General features: G+C 40.5%; 1 protein-coding gene across 1 annotated transcript; it reads right to left on the bottom strand.

Moving 5' to 3' along the window:
* Positions 1 to 12,249: 12,249 nt before the first annotated feature.
* LOC122915505 (T-cell-specific guanine nucleotide triphosphate-binding protein 2-like) lies at positions 12,250 to 22,259 on the bottom strand. The gene is made up of 2 exons (XM_044262259.1): positions 21,988 to 22,259; positions 12,250 to 13,954 (listed from the first exon to the last, which is right to left on the bottom strand). The coding sequence occupies exon 2, from the start codon at positions 13,935 to 13,937 to the stop codon at positions 12,621 to 12,623; it is 1,317 nt and encodes a 438-aa protein (XP_044118194.1). The 5' UTR covers positions 13,938 to 13,954; positions 21,988 to 22,259; the 3' UTR covers positions 12,250 to 12,620.
* Between the last annotated feature and the right edge of the window lie 311 nt (positions 22,260 to 22,570).

Raw genomic sequence — 22,570 nt, 5'->3', positions numbered from 1 at the left:
AAAGAGGTAAAAGAGCTATACTCTAGAAACTACAGAACACTTATGAAGGAAATTGAAGAAGACACAAAAAGATGGAAAAACATTCCATGCTCGTGAACTGGAAGAACAAATACTGTGAAAATGTCTATGCTACCTAAAGCAATCTATATATTTAATGCAATCCCTATCAAAATCTCATAAATTTTTTTCAAATAAATGGAACAAATAATCCTAAAATTTTTATGGAACCAGAAAAGACCCCTAATAATCAAAGTTGGTGGCATCACAATTCCAGACTTCAAGCTCTATTACAGAGCTGTAATCATCAAGACAGTATGATACTGGCACAAAAACAGACACATAGATCAGTGGAACAGAATACAGAGCCCAGAAATGGACCCTCAACTCTATTGTCAACTAATCTTCTACAAAGCAGGAAAGAATGTCCAATGAAAAAAAAGTCTCTTCAACAAATGGTGTTAAGAAGTGTGGGCAGCCACATGCAGAAGAATGAAACTGGACCATTTCCTTACACCCCACACAGAAATAGACTCAAAATGGATGAAGGACCTATGTAAGACAGGAATCCATCAAAATCCGTGAGGGGAACACAGGGAGCAACCTCTTTGACCTCAGCTGCAGCAACTTCTTCCTAGGAACATCGCCAAAGGCGAGGGAAGCAAGGGCAAAAATGAACTATTGGGACTTCATCAAGATCAAAAGCTTTTGCATGACAAAGGAAACAGTTAACAAAACCTAAAGACAACTGACAGACTGGGAGAAGTATTTGCAAATGAGATATCAGATAAAGGGCTAGTATCCAAAATCTATGAAGAGCTTATCAAACTTAACACCCAAAGAACAAATAATCCGATCATGAAATGGGCAGAGGACATGAACAGACATTTCTGCAAAGAAGCTATCCAGATAGCCAACAGACACAAGAAAAAGTGCTCCACATCACTTGGCATCAGGGAAATAGAAATCAAAACCACAATGAGATACCACCTCACACCATTCAGAATGGCTAAAATTAACAAGTCAGGAAATGACAGATGCTGGCAAGGATGTGGAGAAAGGGGAACCCTCCTACAGTGTTGGTAGGAATGCAAGCCGGTGCAACCACTCTGGAAAACAGCATGGAGGTTCCTCAAAATGTTGAAAATAGACCCAGCAATTGCACTACTGGGTATTTACCCTAAAGATTCAAATGTAGTGATCTGAAAGCACATGTGCACCTGAATGTTTATAACAGCAATGTCCACAATAGCCAAACTATAGAAAGAACCTAGGTGACCATCAATAGATAAAAGGATAAAGAGAATGTCGTATATATATATACAATGGAATACTATGCAGCCATCAAAAGAAATGAAATCTTGCCATTTGCAACAAAGTGGATGAAACTAGAGGGAATTATGCTTAGTGAAATAAGTCAATCGGAGAAATACAATTATCACATGATCTCCCTGATATGAGGAAGTTGAGAGGCAATGTGGAAGGTTTGGGGGGTAGGAAAAGAATAAATGAAGCAAGATGGGATCGGGAGGCAAACAAACCATAAGAGACTCTTAATCTCATAAAATAACTGAGGGTTGCGGTGCTGGGGGGGTGTTGGGTAGGGAGAGGGTGCTTGGGTTATGTACATTGGGGAAGGTATGTGCTATGGTGAGTGCTGTGCAGTGTGTAAACCTGGCAAGTCACAGACTTATACCCCGGGGCTAATAATACATTATATGTTAATTAAAAAATTAAAAAATATTTTTAAAAATCTAGTTTGTCTGACAGAAGTTGGCTACTCCAGCTTTATTTTGATGTCTATTAGCATGTTAAATATTTCTCCACCTCCTCACATTCATTCTGGAGGTGTCTTTGGATCTAAAATGAGTATCCTATAAGCAACATATTGATGGGTCTTCTTTTTTTATTCATTGTCATACCCTAAGTCTTTTGATTGGAGCATTGAGTCCATTTACATTCAGAGTAATTATTGAAGGACTTGTATTTACTGCCATCATATTACCTGTAAAGTCATTATTACTGTTGATCATCTCTTTTCTTTTCTGGTCTTTGTTACTTTGGGGATCTCTCTACACTCCAATGATTCCCTTTAATATTGTCTGCAGGGCTGGCTCAGTCATCACAAATTCCTTTAGCTTTTGTTTTTCCTGGAAATTCTTTCTTCTTTTTTTTTGTTTTAAAGATTTTATTTATTTATTTGACAGCAGAGATCACAAGTAGGTGGGGGCAGGGAGAGCTGGCTCCCTGCTGAGCAGAGAACCCAATGCAGGGCTCCATCCCAGCACCCTGGGTTCATGACATGAGCTGAAGGCAGAGGCTTTAATCCACTGAGCCACCCAGGTGCCCCATGTCCTGTAAATTCTTTCTCTCTCCTTCTATTCAGAAAGTTGGCTTTGTTGGATAAAGTAATCTTGGTGCATATTTTTTCTTATTTTGGACATTGAGTATATCATGCTAGTCCTGTCTGGCTTGCCAGGTGTCAATGGACAGATCATCTGCCAGACTTGTGTTTCTATCATTGTCATCTATGGACCTCTTTTCGTGAATTGCTTTCAGGATTTTCTCTTTATCTTTGAAATTTGTAAGCTTCACTATTGTATGTCAAGGTTTGACCTAATTTTATTGATTTTGAGGGGGCTTATTGTGCCTCCTGGACTTTGAATGTCTGTTTTCTTCCTCAGTTTAGGGAAGTGCTGAGCTATAATTTGTTGAAATAAAACGTTGGCTCCTTTCTCCCACTTTTCATCTTCATCTTTTTCATCCCTACCCAACACCCCCCCAGCACCGCAACCCTCAGTTATTTTATGAGATTAAGAGTCTCTTATGGTTTGTTTGACTCCCGATCCCATCTTGCTTCATTTATTCTTTTCCTACCCCCCAAACCTTCCACATTGCCTCTCAACTTCCTCATATCAGGGAGATATCACAACGCCTGTGATGTGCATATTATTTCACTTATGGAATCACTGATTTCTCTAAGTCTGTCTTTGTGATCTAATAGTTGTCTTTCTCTTTTCTTTTCAGCTTCCTTATTTTCCATCATCTTATTTTCTATATCACTGATTCACTCTTCTACTGCATTCATCCTTGTTTTTTATGGCTCCACTTGGATTGAATATAGGCAACAGCATTTTTATATTTGGCCTGAATAAATTATAGGGTTTTTTCTTTTTCTACACTAAACATTTCTCCATTGAGTTCTCTGCTTTTTTCAAACCCAGCTAGTATCTTTATAATCATTGCTTTAAATTCTAGTTCTGACATCTTTACTTATATCCATATTGATTAAATCTCTTGCAATGAGTACTATATCTTGTTCTTTCTTTTGGCATGAATTTCTCTATATCCTCATTTTGTCCAGAAAAGAAATTCAGAAAGAAAAGAAAAAAAAAATAAAGAGAGAGAGAGAGAGAGACAAGAATGACAACAGAAAACAAAACAAAACAAAAGAACAAAACCAAATAAACACTAGATCCTGAGTGTGTTTTGGCCTCCTTGTTCAAAGAAACTAGATCCCAAAATAAGAAAGAAAGAAAAACATTACAGATAGATGATAGATAGATAGATAGATAGATAGATATAAACATATAGATAGACTGATATTTATAAAATAAAATACAATGAAAAGAATCTAAAAATTTTAAAAATATAGGGTACCTGGGTGGCTTAGTGGGTTAAGCCTCTGCCTTCGGCTTAGGTCATGATCTCAGGGTCCTGGGATCGAGTCCCGCATCAGGCTCTCTTCTCAGCAGGGAGCCTGCTTCCTCCTCTCTCGCTCTCTGCCTGCCTCTCTGCCTACTTGTGATCTCTCTCTGTCAAATAAATAAATAAAATCTTTTAAAAAAATTTAAAAAATATATAATGTATATATATATATGAGTAAAAATTAAGAAAGACTAAAAGAAGAATTGAAGAAAATAAGAAAATAACTGAAAAAATAATACTAAAATACTAAAGAATAAAAAAAATCCAAAAATGCTATATACTGTTTTCCCCAAGAGCTGAAGCTTTGCAGCCCTCTATGATCAGTAAAGTTGGTGGGAGCCAATTGTTTGTGCCAGCCTTCTTTGGATTGGGCCTGTCATGCTGATTCTCAGGTGGACTTGTCCTATTGCAAATGTGTCTCCTTTTGCAGAATCAGTGCTCAGTGTAAGTGGTTCTGGATTCCAACATGTGTGGCTGTTTTGCTCCCTAAAGTCTTTCAACATTGATCTATGGGATGAATATGGTGGCACCCCACTCTCTAGCTCCAAAGCTGAAAATTCACACTCCCCACTGTTCAGGGAGCCCTCACAGAAAAGCAATCACTCTTGTCTCCTGACCAAGATTCCTTGTTTTTGATTCTATTTTTTGATTCTATTTTTTGTTTTGTTTTTAATCTCAGGCATATGACTGAGTTTCAAAACTCTAAATTTTATATGCTCCTGTGGCTGGGACCCATGCTGCTCCTTCCCAGGGAGGGAGTGGGTCTCATCACACTTCTAGCTTTTCATTGGGCCCCTTGTAGGAAAGTGGTGGTATGACCATGGAGTGGTTTGCAGTTAGTGGCAAAATAGAGCAGAAAGCTAGGCCCTAGACTGACAGTTTTCATTCAGTTTCCCAACCTTATGCCTAGAAACTCTTCCCCATTCAGGCATTCCACCTTCTTCTTGAGACCCCAGAGATCCTGAGACCATACTGCCATACCTATGATTCTGCCTTGATTTACCACCTGAGCACCTTTAAGCCAGGGACGTCCTTTATTGTAGCAGATTTTAAACATTCTGATTTTGCTCTCTTTTGCATATTATAATACTTTGTAGCAGCCTCCTCAAGCAGGGTCCATCCTCTCTGCCATATCCTCAGTAATGTCACTTCAGGTTCAAGTCTCCACACCTCCTAACTTTCAAAAGGTGTTCACTTTTCTACAAATAAACACACAGCATTTCTTTTCTCAGATCTTTGATTGATTTCTCAGGTGTTCAGAATGATTTGATAACTATCTAGCTATATCCAAGGGATGAGACAACTGAAGATCCCCCTATTCCTCTGCCATCTTAACTCTAACTATACTGGAACCTTTAAATTATGAATAAATAAAGAAAATTTTTAAAAATCTTCTGCTTTGTTAGACCACCCATTTGCTTAGATTAATTTGTTTTGACTTGCTTTTTGTTTCTACAAGCATTGGGTCTTTTTTTAACTATACAGTTATATACCTATGTAAATACCTATGAGTATTTCTAGTGTAAATAATTTGCATTAAGTGAAATCTAGTTCTTACCATTGCCTCTCCACACAGTATCATCACTTTGATGAAGTTCTAGAACCTAGGTGAGGTTCGGTGGGCTGAGGTCCGGAGCCGATGACCAAGAAAGAATTCTTGAGACATCTTTGGTGCAAAATGGTGGTTTATTAAAGCACGGGGACAGGACCCGTGGGCAGGCAGAGATGTTGTGAGGGATGGCAGGTTATGTACCCTGCAGTTGGGGGAAGGTGGGGGGAAGGTGAGGGGAAGGGAGGTTTCAACGGAGTTTTCATATGCTAAAGAGGGCCTACAAGGTGCCAGGATGTCAGAGGCATACCGGAGGCCTTGCCCTTGTGGCTTGATCAATGTTGTCTTTAGACCAGCTATTAACATTAAGATAGATGGGAGACTTTTTGGTGGGATGTCACAATCCTGCTATCAATCGCCTTTGTTAGTGAGATTTAGGACATTTGTTTTTTTTGTTGTTGTTTTTGTTGTTGTTTTTGTTTTTCAATTTATTTATTTTCAGAAAAACAGTATTCATTATTTTTTCAACACACCCAGTGCTCCATGCAAGCCGTGCCCTCTATAATACCCACCACCTGGTACCCCAACCTCCCACCCCCCCGCCACTTCAAAACCCTCAGATTGTTTTTCAGAGTCCACAGTCTCTCATGGTTCACAAATTTAGGACATTTGTAAGACAAGGGAGACTCCTGTCTAGCAGGATTGTGAGCTCTGCAAGTTAACTATTTGCTTATTGTTCATGGCAGTCCGGGCTGCCTGAGGGATGCTACACATATGATAGAGGGGGAGCGGATGGAGAGGGGGGTGCAAGGCGCCAGCTTTTGTTGTCTTCAGCCAGCCCCGTGCACCCTCATCAACTTCCCCTGTAGGTAATTAAATTTTATTCCTAAAATTTTCTCATGTTTAATTTTGGAGACTATATGGAAATACACATTTATATTTTGAACTGCCTTAGATCATAAGTAACATACTACACACATAATTCCCCATCTTATTTTTCTCACTGAACAATAATATATACTTGAAATAATATATCCTTGAAATGGATAACAATACACAGGGAATTACTCACTCTTTTGTATAGTTGTCAAGTCACCTATTTTGTACTAACATTTCTTTTTTTTTTTTTCCAATTTATTTATTTTCAGAAAAACATTATTCATTATTTTTTCACCACACCCAGTGCTCCATGCAAGCTGTGCCCTCTATAATACCCACCACCTGGTACCCCAACCTCCCACCCCCCCGCCACTTCAAACCCCTCAGACTGTTTTTCAGAGTCCATAGTCTCTCATGGTTCACCTCCCCTTCCAATTTACCCAAATTCCCTACTCCTCTCTAACGCCCCTTGTCCTCCATGCTATTTGTTATGCTCCACAAATAAGTGAAACCATATGATAATTGACTCTCTCTGCTTGACTGATTTCACTCAGCATAATCTCTTCCAGTCCCGTCCATGTTGCTACAAAAGTTGGGTATTCTTCCTTTCTGATGGAGGCATAATACTCCATAGTGTATATGGACCACATCTTCCTTATCCATTCATCCGTTGAAGGGCATTTTGGTTCTTTCCATAGTTTGGCGACTGTGGCCATTGCTGCTATAAACATTGGGGTACAGATGGCCCTTCTTTTCACGACATCTGTATCTTTGGGGTAAATAACCAGGAGTGCAATTGCAGGGTCGTAGGGAAGCTCTATTTTTAATTTCTTGAGGAATCTCCACACTGTTCTCCAAAGAGGCTGTACCAACTTGCATTCCCACCAACAGTGTAAGAGGGTTCACCTTTCTCCACATCCTCTCCAACACATGTTGTTTCCTGTTTTGTTAATTTTGGCCATTCTAACTGGTGTAAGGTGATATCTCAATGTGGTTTTAATTTGAATCTCCCTGAGGGTGTACTAACATTTCTATTAAAGAATATTTCAACTTAGTGTTTTCCCATTTCAAATGCTGCTGCAAATAATAAAATATGTGTTTTTTGTAATTTTTCCAGTTTTTTGTCCTCCCCCCAGGTGATTTAGGTAAAAATGACAGATAAAATCATATATATTTGAAGTACACAAGGTGATGATGTGATATAATTGTACATTTTGTGAAATGATTACTACAATCAAGTTAATTAATACATTAATCACCTCACATATTTACCTTTTGTGTTTGTGTGGTAGAAACACTGAGGACCTACACTGTTAACAAATTTCAAATGTACACCACAGTATTATTAACTATAGTAACATTCACCTTATAACTGAAAGCTTGTCCTCTTTCAGTAGCATTACACATTTTTGCCACTTTCCAACCCCTGCCAACCACTAATCTACTCTCCATTTTTATGGCCCAAATTCTTCAAAGAGGGATCACTGTGGCAAAGTGTAAATATGTGTGTAATTCCCCTAGGGATGGTGTAATTCACCATATTATAGGCTATATCATATGTGCAACCACCAGCATTGTATGATAACCATTTTTCTACAGTTTCACCAAACTTTGTAATTTCTCCTAATCTAATAGGGGATAAATGGTATCTTAGTGTAGATGCCATTTCTAATTTGCATCTCCCTTATTAGATGAGGGGATGGATATGTTTAAGGGCCTTTTGATTTTTTTTAAATTTCCAAGTAGTAATCATAACCCTCTTGTCTCTTATTCCCTAACCTCTGAAGCTTGGGCACAAATATACTGTTACCAAAGCAAGGAGTGTCTAGACCCACAATATGCAAACCCTTTGACTATTTTTCCATCTTATGCACTTGTCTCTCTCATAAATACACCAGATAAAGACTTTTTTAAAGCTAATGTTTCTCTTTCATCTCCTGTGACACATGTTCATCTCACTATCTTTTATGTTTATTAAATACAATGGTAACCATAAAAAGGTGAAGAAGGTTATCAGTGAACATTAATTGATGATCTATTAAAAATCAGAATGTTATTGCATTCATGAAGGAATGCAAATGTTTTGGAGAGGAAAATGGTGGCAAAGTAGGAGGACCCTAGGTTCACCTTGTCCCACAAACACAACTAGATAACTATCAAATCATCTTAAATACTCCAGAAATAGACCATAAGGAATACAAAACAAACTCCATGACTAAAGGAGTCAAGGGCCACATCGAAGAAGGTAGGAACTGCAGAGCCATGGTATATAGGAAAAAGAAACATGCAAGCTATGGAGGGGAGAGAGGCATGGTCACAGAAAAGGACAGGAGAGTGGAGCACACAGGTAACACAAAAGGAAAACATTTCCCAAAGCAATTGGCATGGGAAACAAGAGGGTCTAAATGCCATGAATTCTTGAAACTGGTAGGTCTTAAAGCCTTGAATTTTAAAGGTCAGTGGGCTCAACTGGATTAGAGCCCAGAGGACACGGCACTGCTTCTGGCGAAAACACAGGCAAACAACCCCAGGATGTTATGCCCCAATAATGGGTCCATGATTAAAGGAGCAAGACTGATAGAAAGCGAAGGTAAAGCAAAGCTTTATTTCACACAAGCATCAAGAACCTAACCGAACACTCGGGGATGCACCTCTTACAAGAGAGGGCAACCCTTCTCTGTTTCACAGACTAGCTTTTAAGGGCAAAGGCCATGCGGTCAGGCCTGGCCACGCACAAGTGGCCAATGAGATTGTAACACACACAGGAAATGTACAGTGATGCTAGGTGACCAATTGAATCACAATTTACCCTAGTAGACATTTGAACCAGCCTATCACACCTTGGTTAGGATTGGCACCCAAAAGGCTCCCAAAGGGCGGGGGTCCATACTCCTTGGTAACTAGGGAGACAGTATGCATCCCCCCACTGATTGAATGTCTCCACTTGGCCTGACCCACCCTTGTATCTGGGCTTTGTTACCTGGAGCTGGCTTCTGGGACTTGTTTTTAAGTAAATCCCCTGGAGGAAGGGGAGCAGGGAGAATTTAAGGGCTAAACAACAAGGTTTTGTTTAACTTTAATGAAAGCATCTTGCTAAATAGGTCCTTACACAGGACAGACAACCTGGAATCAGTGATTTAAATAGTGCCTGGGGCACATGGTGGGGAGATGTTTAGATCTTCTCAGACTAGTTCCTGAGAGGCAGCATCATGGAGACACCTCCCTAGGAACAAAGTGGCCAGTCCCATTTTCCTTTCCCACCCCTCAGCATAAACACAGAGCCACCTGCAGGAAACAGCAGAGTACCAACACTGGCTGCTTAATTTGCATACACCAAAATCCACCCTTCTGGAAATGCCAGAAGGCAGTGGAAATGCCCTTCTTAGGCTTGTCCATCGGTCCCAGGGAGACAGACTCCACCTCAAGAAGACCAGTCCAAACCCCTGTCCACACCACATCTCCCACCAAACAGAGAGTTCTTCAGGCCTTCAGTTTTCATAGAGGTGGTGTCAGGTTTTATTTCTCAAGAAATCCAGATCCCACTTGGTTAAAACTCAGGATTCAGGAAAAGGACCAAACACTGCCTACTGCAGACAAATAGAGCCTCTACAGACAACTGGCCTGAAGGATAGAGCAGCCAAAACACATCAGCAGGGTACATGCAGCATACACCAAAGACACTCTCTAAAACGCCACCACTTGTTTATACCATATACAAAAATAAATAGAAAAATGGATTGAAGAATTCAATGTGAGACCTGAAACCATAAAAATCCTAGAAGAACATCTAGGTTCCCTTGCCTTTGGCGATGTTCCTAGGAAGATGTTGCTGCAGCTGAGGTCGAAGAGGCTGCTGCCTGTGTTCTCCTCAAGGATTTTGATGGATTCCTTTCTCACATTGAGGTCCTTCATCCATTTTGAGTCTATTTTTGTGTGTGGTGTAAGGAAATGGTCCAATTTCATTTTTCTGCACATGGCTGTCCAATTTTCCCAACACCATTTATTAAAGAGGCTGTCTTTTTTCCATTGGACATTCTTTCCATCTTTGTCAAAGATTAGTTGACCATAGAGTTGAGGGTCTATTTCTGGGCTCTCTATTCTGTTCCATTGGTCTATGTGTCTCTTTTTGTGCCAGTACCAGGCTGTCTTGATGATGACAGCTTTGTAATAAAGCTTGAAGTCCAGAATTGTGATGCCACCAACTTTGGCTTTCTTTTTCAATATCCCTTTGGCTATTCGAGGTCTTTTCTGGTTCCATATAAATTTTTGGATTATTTGTTCCATTTCTTTGAAAAAGATGGATGGTACTTTGATAGATGTCCATCAACAGATGAATGGATAAAGAAGAGGTGGTATATATACACAATGGAATACTATGCAGCCATCAAAAGAAACGAAATCTTGCCATTTGTGACAACGTGGATGGAACTAGGGCATATCCTGCTTAGCCAAATAAGTCAAGCGGAGAAAGACAACTATCATATGATCTCCCTGATATGAGGAAGTGGTGATGCAACATGAGGGCTTAAGTGGGTAGGAGAAGAATCCATGAAACAAGATGGGATAGGGAGGGAGACAAACCATAAGTGACTCTTAATCTCACGAAACAAACTGTGGGTTGCTGGGGGAGGGGGGTTTGGAGAAAGGGGGTAGGGTTATGGACATTGGGGAGGGTATGTGCTTTGGGGTAAATTGGAAGGGGAGGTGAACCATGAGAGACTATGGACTCTGAAAAACAGTCTGAGGGGTTTGAAGTGGCGGGGGGTGGGAGGTTGGGGTACCAGGTGGTGGGTATTATAGAGGGCACAGCTTGCATGGAGCACTGGGTGTGGTGAAAAAATAATGAATAATGTTTTTCTGAAAATAAATAAATTGGAAAAAAAAAGAAATCTATAGCAGAAAAAAAAAAATCCTAGAAGAGAACACAGGCAGTAATGTCTCTGATATTGGCTTTAGCAACTTCTTCCTAGAAGAAACTCCTGAGACAAGGGAAACAAAAGCAAAAATAAACTATTGGGCCTACATTAAGAGAAAAAACTTCTGCAGAGTGAAGGAAAAAGCCAACAAACTAAAAGGCAACCTCTGGAATAGGACAAGATATTTGCAAATGACATACCTGGTAAAGAGTTAGTATCCAAAATATATAAAGCACTGGAACAATTCAACATACAAGTAATAAATAACATTTAAAAATGGGCAGAATATATGAATAGACATTTTTCCAAAGAAGACATCCACCTGGCCAAAAGACCCATGAAAAGACATTCCACATCACTCATTATCAAGGAAATGCAAATCAGAACTACAATGATATATCAACTTGCACTCGTCAGAATGGCTAAAATCAACAATACAAGAAATAGCAGGCATTGGTGAGGATGTGGAGAAAGGGAGCCCTTTTGCACCATTGGTAGAAATATAAAATGGTACAGCCACTCTGGAAAACAGTATGGAGGTTCCTCAAAAAGTTAAAAATAGAAGTACCCAATGATACAGCACTACTAGTTATGCGCACAAAGATTAGAAAAATACTAATTAAAAGGGATACCTGCATCCCAGCACTTATCTGCAATAGTCAAATAATAGAAACAACCCACGTGTCCATCGACTGATCAATGGATTAAGAAGATATGATATATAGGTACAGATAAAGATATAGATATAGATAAAATGAAATATTGCTCAGCCATAAAACAATGAAATCTTACCATTTGTTATGACATAGATGAGGATAGAGTTACGTTAAGTGAAATAAGTTACTCAAAGTAGAGAAATATCGTACGAATTCACTCACATGTGGAACTTAAGAAAAAAAAAATAAGCAAAGGGGAAAAAAAGAGACAGAGAAAGGCAAAACAAGAAACAGACACTTAACTATAGAGAACAAACTAATGGTTACCAGAAGGGAGGTGACTGGAGGGGATGGGTTAAATAGGAGATGGGAATTAAGGAGTGTACTTTTTGTGATGAGCACTGGGTGTTATTTGGAAGTGTTGAATCACTATACTGTGCATCTGAAACTAATATTACATTGTATGTTCCCTAATTGGAATTTAAGTAAAAATTTTAAGAAGAGAATTTACGGATTCATAACAGAATGTCAGGAACACCAAAAAGGCACTATGCATGCGTTTATTTCAAAATTCATTTTCAGAACCCACTCTGGGCATAGCCATTTTTTACAAGTATGTCAGTAGAAAGACCGGTGCTGTGTATGAAGTAACCATCACACAACGAGTTATTCTCTCCACTAATCAGAAAATTCCAGATTACTGTCCTTCACTTTTCCCAAAACAATCATACAAAAGAAGGATTCTTTAGAGCTCATTGCTCCCACTGTCAAATAATAGTCATTACGTTAGTGGTTTATTCAAGAGTGTATTATGGAAATGTCTGTGATACCCTTGAGGGCAGTGGGTCAGAATGCTTAGAGGAAACCCTAAGTTATCTTTCCAGGCACCAGTGCCATAGCAGCACTGAGAATAATTCAGGAGCTGGCTGTCTTACTTTTCCCATTTTCATTCCCAACATCCTGAGGTAAAGAGTCTTGCCTAGAGTCCTCAAAGTCCTTAGAAATCTGCTTTTTAAGAAGAACTTTTGCATCATTTGCTACAGTCTCAAGGACAAAATTTTGAAGGTAGAAAATCTTGTTAAAGTAAATACTAGAAGCAATGGGTCCTCCACAAACAAAGGAGAAATTTTCCACATATCTTCGCAGTTTTTCTCTTAAGGATTTCTCATCCTTCTCAACTGATAGCAAATGGGGAAACTTAAGGTTTTCCTTGAGTTTCTCCATCGATATGTCCAAGTCCTTGGCCATGATTTTCAGGGATGAGTCATCCAGCCCAAAGTAAACCCTGTAGAGGGTTAAAGTGTCCTTTAAAGTCTCCATATCATTACCACTGATGTAACCCATCATAGGGACAAAGGCCGATGCTCCAGCCCTCATGGCCTCCAGCCAGACCTTCTGTCTCAGGGAATCCTTCTTTCTGTCAATGGTGGCCTCAGTAATATTCGGCAGATGTTGCATAAAGATGTGGCGCTTATGCTCTGGGAGCTCCCTCAGAAGGGTACTCTCCAGCCTTGGGAAATCATAGTCCGCCAAGTCAAAACTGGAGATTAAGAAGACCTCAGGATCACTCACGTTGGCCTTTTTAAGTTTATTCACGCAGTCACTGCGGATCTTTTCCAGGATTTCTTGTTCGTTAAATGTGTTGGGTTTACTCTTTTTTTCATTATATAAATCACTGTCTATTTTTGTTCGAACAAAGTAGAAATTCTTCTTCATTTTTTCAATTGCTAAAGACAGTTGTGCATCAAGGCCTTTGAAGCGGGTAGCAGAGATGATGATAAACAAGTCATACTCCCTAAATTTCATTTTCTCCAGATACTCATGAGGCAGAAAATTAGTGGTCCCTATGCCAGGCAGGTCCCATAATGTCACATTGGGAAGCTTTGGGTGTTCATATTTGGTTCTCTCCATGGTAGTCTCTACCGGCCCAGTAGCGGCAGCCCCTTTCTCCTCACCCCGCAAACCCCGTATGGCATTGATGAAGCTGGACTTCCCTGTCCCAGACTCCCCAGTCACAGCAATGCTCAGTGGGGCATTATTGATATCTCTCAACGCATTGTTGATGACAGAACCCGCACTCTGAAGGTCCCCCGCTTTCAGGCTTGATTGAATTGAATTGATGGCTTCCTGAGAGATGATTTTGCTTTCCATCTTGAAGTCCTTAAAAAACTTCTCAAAGCTGGAGGCCAAATCACCACCATGAGAGGGTTGGGAAGAGGGGGACTGACCCATGGCTGGAGCAGAAGGCACTATGGGGAGAAGAGAAGAAGAAAGGAAAAATAGTTAGTGTAACAAGGGTTGGTTTGGGCTGTGCTCTTATGGACAGTATAACATCAGTCCTGGCCACAACATTGTATCCAGCAGCCCTTCTCTTTCTGTCCAGACATTGTGTAGACTTCTGACCTGGATGTACAATTTGCCCTTGCTCAGTCTCTTCCCTATCTTGGAAAGTCCTTCTTCTTTAAGATACTCTTCATTCTTACGGACTAATTTCAAAGCCTGATTCTTTTATCCAAACTTTCCTGTCCACATTATTCTTTGTTTATCTTGCTTTAGTTTTCTCTATTTATAATGTTATGAAAATAATACTTCTTCATGGTGGCAAATCTAAGAAGGCAGCACCAGCACTTACCCTCACACCCCTTCCCACCTGTTCTGTGGGACCCTCCAGAAAATCCACTTCTGATAACCTTAAACATCACCATGAGACCTTGGTTCTCACATGAGGTAGCTAAATAAGGATGAGTGGCTCCTTCCCTTCTCAGAAAAGATGCCATATATTTTTCATTAGGAGATAGAAATTTTTAATGATTGGAAATGAAACAAAAATTCCTTGGAAATTGGAAACAAAAATCCTTTTTGTATTTCTGGGAGTAGATACAGCAGGGGGCATGGATCCCCATGCTCTAAAAAGTCATGTTGGACTATCCACCTGGGCCTTGCTATGAACCACCCCAACTATCCTGAGACCCCACCCATCCCCTGTTCCATGCTTGGGTGTGAAAGGGGACAGAAACCCTATGGGAGAGATAAGTCACCTGGAGGACTGACTGGTCTATAAAGTGGCATCCATGGGAAAGGTGGTGTGAGCAAAAACTGAAGCAGGAGTTGAGTGGAATGTTGTAAGAAGTCAGCCATGATGAGGCGGTCCCTCTGTCAGCTTGCCTGCTGGCAATCAAACGGAGCTGGATCTGCAGTCCTGGACCTAACTGATCATGAAGGATTATAATACCTTGAGCTGTGGGAACCAAGGAAATCATATACACGGACTAAACGGAATGTGAAATATCTATAAATTCTCTCCTATGAAGATTGGCAACTGTAGGAATTCATATTGTCTGGCCAGAGAAGACAATGAACACATGCCTCCTTGGATGAGACTAGTTGAAAAATGCAGAAGGGGTGTCTGGAAAACGGGGCCCTTTTAAGGTTTCTGGGCTGAAAACAGAAACCTTTGTTTGTGTTCAATGTGGTTCAATGCACTCATCAAGGGAGTAAATGCTTGATTTTGTAGAAATATTTATCTTTGGATGTCACGCATTCCATACACTCCCCGTCTGCATGCCCATTAGAAGCACACTTTCTTCTAGTCACATGATATTCCCTATGCCACTGTCTTGATTATTACAGCATCATATTCCTTCTCGATTTCTTATTCCCTTGTTGTATTGATAACATTCACAATGAAGGTGGAGGCAGAGTCAGGCTTGGGAATGCATTAGAGTGTCTGGTCCCCAGGCCCTCTCCTTTTTCCTACTAAGGTGTCTGAAGTAGTCTTTTCATCTGTTGTCTCAGTGTTTGCTGGCCCAACTTGACAGACAGCAGAATTTTTAGACCAGGAAGCAAGTCGCTTCAATCACCACTGATGTCATGCCAGCATGCAGGCTGGAGAGGTGAGCTTGGGCTAAAACTGAGGGATCAGACACATCTTCCAAGGGCTTCCTGGCAGCCACTGCCTGCAGCCTAGGATGGAGGATGGCAAAAACAAATTTGGGAAGAAAGTATTTAGAGCAAGTGTACAAGGTCTGGACTGACACACATATGACTAAGGCATGGAAACATTCTCCTTAGAAGAAAAAACTGGGAATCTAGCTTGCAAGGGTAGCTATTAAGAACTTAAGAAAGCACTTGTGACTGCTCAGCAGGAATATTCTTCACATGCAGAAGAGTATAAATCTTGAGCAAGTGGCATGTGCGGGGTCAAGCCCTTGTTGTGTGGAGAACAAACACTATCACCCCTTTGGACAGCAGGCAGGACACAAAGCAGAATGGGAAACAGTGTGTGTGAAAGAAGCATACACAATTAGGGCACCAGGGAGGAGCCAATGAGATGAGACTTCAGCCCAATCAGGTGTGGTCTCATGCTTGTGCATTCTCAGAGGATGTACAAGAAAATACATAGGAGAGTGAAGAAATCTCTGACTGAGACAAGTCCTGAGGAATAGAACAAATATAGCAAAAGGAAATCAGACGACGGGGTAGGAAATGCAAACAGATGTGGACAGCAAGATCCTATGTGCTGAGCAAATTTCAGCCTCACAAAAGCCATGCATTCAGCTGATGTTGTATGTGATGTCCTGTTACTTATTATTTTCTGCTGTGACAGCAATGCAGGGAGAGCAGGGCCAGAGTACCTTATGGTATCTCTGAGAGCTTGTATTCTGACCCCTGGCAGTGGGTCCTCTGTGGCTGCGGTAGAAATGGGAGGGAATGTGAGAAATCCATGCCAGTAAACCTTAGGTGAACAGCTAGACATACGTTTCTTATCTCATCCTCTCAACAACATGACTCACAGACTTTATAGTTCTATGGATCCATGTGTTGAGAAGAAAGTCAGGGTCATAACGGAGCCACTTGAGTTAGTGCCCCAAGTCAGTTAACCAAGGCTTAATACCTAAAAGCGGTTTCAAGCTTCAGGGATGTAATCTTTCAGTAGACAACAAGGTTATTTCCCAGTCAGCACTAAAAACTGTACTGACAGATCCCCATCTCTCCCTTAGGAGGGCAAGCTTGGCTAAAACAATGGATTCTTTTCTGCGTTCTCTCTGCGCTTAAAAACTTTTCCCTTTCTGTAACTTGATGGAGCTCTTTTTTGTTTGATAGATGGGATACTGGCTGATTCCCAAGTCTTTTAATAAATCCAATTAGGTTGGATGCCTAGGTGGCTCAGTGGGTCAAGCCTCTGTCTTAGGCTGAGGTCAAGATCTCAGGGTGCTGGTATTGAGGTCCACATCAGCCTCTCTGCTTGGCAGGGAGCCTGCACCCTTCTCTCTTTCTCTCTGCCTGCCTCTCTGCCTACTTGTGATCTCTCTCTGTCAATTAAATAAATAAAATCTTTAATAAACAAACAAACAAACAAATAAATAAATCCAAGTAGGCCTTCAGAATATACTTGATTGAATTTTGTTTTTTAACAGATTTGTTAGCAGTGTCTAGATCCAAAGCAAACGTTTGACTCTATCTGAGGACAAAAAGAAACACAGGAGTGGCACCCCATGAATCCTTTTGAGGTCAGAGTCTTTCTTACTATTTCCAAGGGCCACCAGTAAGTCCATCTTGGTTTGAGCTCTTTTTTGCATTACAATTCCTGATTGAATTGCCTTTCAAGTCCAGGTTAATGCATCACTCTGTCACAGACACAGAAGGCAGTGACAGAGCCCCAGCCCTTCCCCTTGGCTCAGACAGAAGTCCACCCTGGAATCCCTTCCCCAGTTCCAGGCCACAGTCTGTATTTACTGGTCTTTCCTGGCTTAGTCTCTTCCCCACTTCCTGTCTACAGTCTTTATTAATGGAACCTGCTGGTTTAGTCCATGATGGACATTGGTGGTGATTTATAGAGGGCACTCACTCTATTGAACAGTTCCTCATAACTTCTAAACCTAACCCCTGGATCTGATCTCAGATTCCAAGTTGGGAACTGTTGGTGGCAGTGACAGTTCTCCATGTGTGAGGAATCAGGCTGCAGTCCCCATTCTTGGAGATGTGCTGGTTCAATCCTTGTCCCAGTCCGTAGCTATTTGGGTACTGATGGTGTGCATAGTTCCACTACCTCAGTACTCTTGGTTTCTGTTAATGTGTACATGAGATTAAGCCTTGGCTTAAAGAAAAATAATAAATAAGTAAAATGAGTACATAAATAAATAAATATATGAGATCTTTAAAATCCAGAGTTTAGTGCTCTACCGTCCAGCACATTATTTTATATATAAGAACTATGATTCTATAAGCTATAAGCATCTACAAACCTGTTTTGTGTCCTAACAACTTGGCTTGATAACGTTCAGGTTGGTAGCCACAGAGGAAGGCCAGACAACAGTGTGAACCGCTCCCTATTTCTCAAGGTCATGAGATCAAGTCCTGCATTGGTTTCCATCACAGTACAGAGTCAACCTGAGAATCTCTCCTCCTTCTGTCCCTCCCCCTGTTTCCACACATGCTCTCTCTCTTTCTCTCTAAAAAAATAATCTTTTTATAAAATCCTTTTAAAAAATAATTAGTATACAAAATATATGAGGAACTGATACAACTCAACACCCTAAAAACAAATAACCCAATTTAAAAATGGGCAAAAGGCGTGATCAGACATTTTGCCAAAAAAGGCATTCAGATGGACAACACACATATGAAAAGATAAACATCATCACTCATCATCAGGAAAATGCCAGTCAAAATTAAAATGAGATATCACACACATGTCAGAATGGCTAAAATGAACAACCAGGAAACAAGAAGTGTTGCAGAGGGTGTGCAGATAAAGGAATGCTGGTACATGGGTGGTGGGAATGACTGGTACAGCCACTGTGGATAAGAGTATGGAGGGCCCTCAAAAAGTTAAAAATAGATTACCCTACCATCCAGTGATTGGACTCTGGGGTATTTACCCCCAAAATAGAAAAACACTACTTCAAAGGGATGCAAGCACCCCTCTGTTTACTGCAGCATTATTTACAATAGTCAGATTAAGGAAGCTGCCCAAGTGTCTACTGATAGATGAGTGGATAAAGAAGATGTGATATATATTACTTAGTCATAGAAGGAATGAAATATCACCCTTCATAATGACATGGATGGAGTTTGAGAGTATCATGCTAAGTGAAATAAGTCAGTCAGATATAGACAAATACCATAGGATTTCACTCATGTCTGGAATGTAAGAAAAAAAAAGCTAATGAGCAAAAGGAGAACAAGTGATTGAGAGAGACAAACCAAGAAATAGACTGTTAACTATAGAGAACAAACTGTTGGTTACCAGAGGGGAAGTGAGGGGGATGGATGAAACAGGTGAAGGGTACACTTACTATGGTGAGCATTGAGTCATGTACAGAACTGTCAAATCACTAAATTGTGCACTTGAACCTAATGTAACACTATATGTTAACTATCCTGGCATTAAAATTAAAAACAATAAATGGGGGAATAATTGACTTTGATGTCTCATGATGTGTGATTACTCCTTTTATGGGTAATCTAAGCATAATTATAAAGAACAAGCATAGGGGCTCCTGGGTGGCTCAGTGGGTTAAAGCTTCTGCCTTTGGCTCAGAGCATTATCCCAGGTTCTTGGGATGGAGCCCCGCATAGGGCTCTCTTCTCAGTGGGGGGCCTGCTTCCTCCTCTCTCTCTGCCTGCTTCTCTGCCTACTTGTGATCTCTGTCTGACAAATAAATAAATTAAATCTTAAAAAAAAAAACAACAACAGAAAAATAACAAGCATATTGAATAAATGTATAAATAAAATCTTTAAAAATTTTAAGTGAACCTGTAGGGGCCCCCCTATGGTTCAGTTCTTATGCCATGTGACTCTTGATCTTGGGGTTTTAAGTTCAAGCCCCATGTTAGGTGTAGAGCTTAAAAAAAATAAATTATTAGGTAAGCTTTTAAATAGTTTCCAAAATCTTTCTGCTAAACTGAAACCTTATAGTTCTGCTGAGCTAGATTAAGTAATGATTTAAGTTAAATTCATTTAATATTTAGATCATTTCCAAATAACATAAAATAATGAAACATTAATTACTAAAATTAGGTTTCTCTAATTTTGTTTTTTTATTAAACATAAATATAGGTCTGTTGGTGAACTTTTTTGGAGTCCTTTACTGAAAGGTGTACTATAAAAAAAACCACATTTGTAGAAATTATAAAATGTACTTCTAAATTTGCCAATCTAAAGAATGCTGGTGTAACACACAGTTCACTTATGCTTACTATTTCATTTTCACTTGAAATTAAAGTTTCTCAAGGCTAAGAACTCTAATTAACTAATGTGCCTAGAGCTAGTAAATATAAAAAAGGAAATATGTCTTAATAAAGGAAAAGTAAAAAAAAAAAAAAAGTATGTGGATTGGTGATGCACTTTTTTTGAGGCAGAAGAAAGTTGTAAAAAGATTGTGAGAAAGGAATCTTTGGAAAGGAATTTTATGCATGGTCGGGACTGATTCACATTGGAATGAAAAAATTTTAATATAAAAGAAATTGGAGGGGGAGAGGAACTATGAGAGTCTGTGGACTCAGAAACAAACTGAGGGTTTTGGAGGGGAGGGGCATGGGGGATGGGTGAGCCTGGTGGTGGGTATTAAGGTATTGCACAGAGCACTGGGTGTGGTGCATAAACAATGAATTCTGGAACACTAAAGGAAATTTAAATAAATAAATAAAATTTTTAAAAAAGTAAGCTCGTGCAAAATTAGAATTTGGTTTCTTGCCTGTCAAAAAGACAAAAGTTTTCTTTGTTCTTCCAGGATTTGATCTACTTTTGGTAGTAGGTTGTGAAAGTTCCCTTACCATTTAAGTGATCTTCCTAGAAAACAAAGATCCTGTGTTTTATGTTCTGTTTGTGTAGGTATAGAAGCATTCTAGAAATTATGTGAAATTCCTGGAAATTTGATATGTCTTAGTATAATGTTAACCTGTATAATTACTCTCTTATCTTCTGAAATTGCTTCATCAAAACAGAGGCTCACACTGAAAGGACTGAAACTGAGTACTGGGAAAATGCCCCAGCTGACTCTCATGCAAGGGCAGCGGGCAAAAGTATCTAGAAAGTATGCGGCACATGTGGGTAACATCCATTCTGCCTCTGCAAAAATGTCCCCTCCTTGTGAGATTTCTGCCATTCTGATGCCAGGGTAACATGGCAACCCTCTGCTTCTGAATCTGAGAAAATGAGATATATAAACCATGGCTTTAAGTTGAACGAACTCTTAAGGCTTTGGGAAACCCAAGGCAGCTGCTAGGTTTTCCTTGGCTCACTGGCAAAATGCACAGTGTTTTTTGTTTGTTTATTTGCTTTTTTCATTCCTTCACCCATCACTGTGTATTTAAGATGATTCAAACTATGACTACACAGTGGAGGGAAGACTTCTATAAAACTGTGGGAACCATTTGCCAGCAATTTCTGACTTGTCAGACCCATTATCCTGGAAAAATTATTTTTGCCCTCAGAGGACTCACATCACCTCTTTTGAGAGACATTTGGACACCCACAGCTGGTCTTTATTCACCTGTCACGTAGCGGGAGTCATCAATGTGTTCTTCTTACTGTATGTGTGTTTTCGGTAGAAGTTTGCCCTGCTGCCAAGCAGTTGCACTCACAGTGGCAAAGGAACTGTCAATGATTTCTTTTTTCTCTTCCTCTTTTCCTTTAAAAACATTTCCCTTCCTACAGCTCAGTGGAGCCCCTTTCTGTTTGACAGATAAGATGCTCCTAATTCATGAATCATATAATAAAGCTAATCATCCTTTAAAATTTATTTATTTGAGGGGCACCTGAGTGGCTCAGTGGGTTAAAGCCTCTGCCTTCGGCTCAGGTATCAGGTCTTGGGATTGAGCCCCGCATCAGGCTCTTTGCTTGGCAGGAAGCCTGCTTCCCCCCTCTCTCTGCCTGCCACTCTGCCTACTTGTGATCGCTGACAAATAAATAAATAAATAAAATCTCTAAAAAAATTATTTATTTGAATTGTATCATTAATAGATAATGCATGCATTGTCTCCCCCACAGGTAGTTAGGCATGAGATGGGGAGTAGGGGGTGTCTGATCAGGAAGCTCTTGGGGAAAAGCCCCATCCACTGATACCCCAGACATTCACATGATCCTTCTGCAGGTCAGAGGAATAAAGTTTGTCCTCCAACCTCCCTCTGAAAATGTCCCAAATAGTTAAATGCTCTAACTGGCTCACAGCCATCCACCAGACATCCTGCCCCTCAGCCTTTCAAGTCCACAGCACCCGAGATCAAGCATCTAGGCTCTCCCAAGCTTAGACATACAAATCTGTGATTTCTTGCTTACCAGCTCCTGGAGGGAAAGAGACTCCTGGTATCAGCGTTGAGCTCTGAACGTGTCCCTGGGCAGCTCAGGAGATGTTGAGCCTGGTGGACATGCTCCCTGCAGCCCACAGCAGGAGCACTACTCCACTCAGACTGGCCTTGCACTGGAACAGGTCTTGTGTGCTGGTGTGGTCACTGCAGTGAGAAAGAGCTGACAGTCAACCCAAATGTCTATACAGCCTGTGAGGAGCAGGCAGGACTTAAATCATCTCTGACCTCTGCTCTACTCTCAGAGGAATCTGACCAATAGTAAAAAGAAGCAGCCATCACATGGCAGAGCCCTGCATTTCCCGGAATAGAAAGTGAAACTGAAGTTCTGAGGGCTCTTTTTCCGAGAAACATAGCCATCGCCAGGAAGGGAAACTGAAAAGCATCAGGACCATTGATATGGTGTGTTTTTGGCTTTATGAGGGAGAAGAGGACACAGGATCCCAGGCAGCAGGCTTCTCAGTGACCCCAAAGGACACCTAACTGAGCCCCAGACCCCAGGCCAGGCAGAATCTGAATGCACATTCAGAGAACACAGTCTTGGGAAAATGACAGTC

This window comes from Neovison vison, chromosome 1 (genome assembly GCF_020171115.1).
Source record: "Neovison vison isolate M4711 chromosome 1, ASM_NN_V1, whole genome shotgun sequence".
Taxonomy (NCBI): Eukaryota; Metazoa; Chordata; class Mammalia; order Carnivora; family Mustelidae; genus Neogale; species Neogale vison.
The sequence above is the reverse complement of the archived record's forward strand: the minus strand, read 5'-3'. Positions and strand labels throughout refer to the sequence as shown.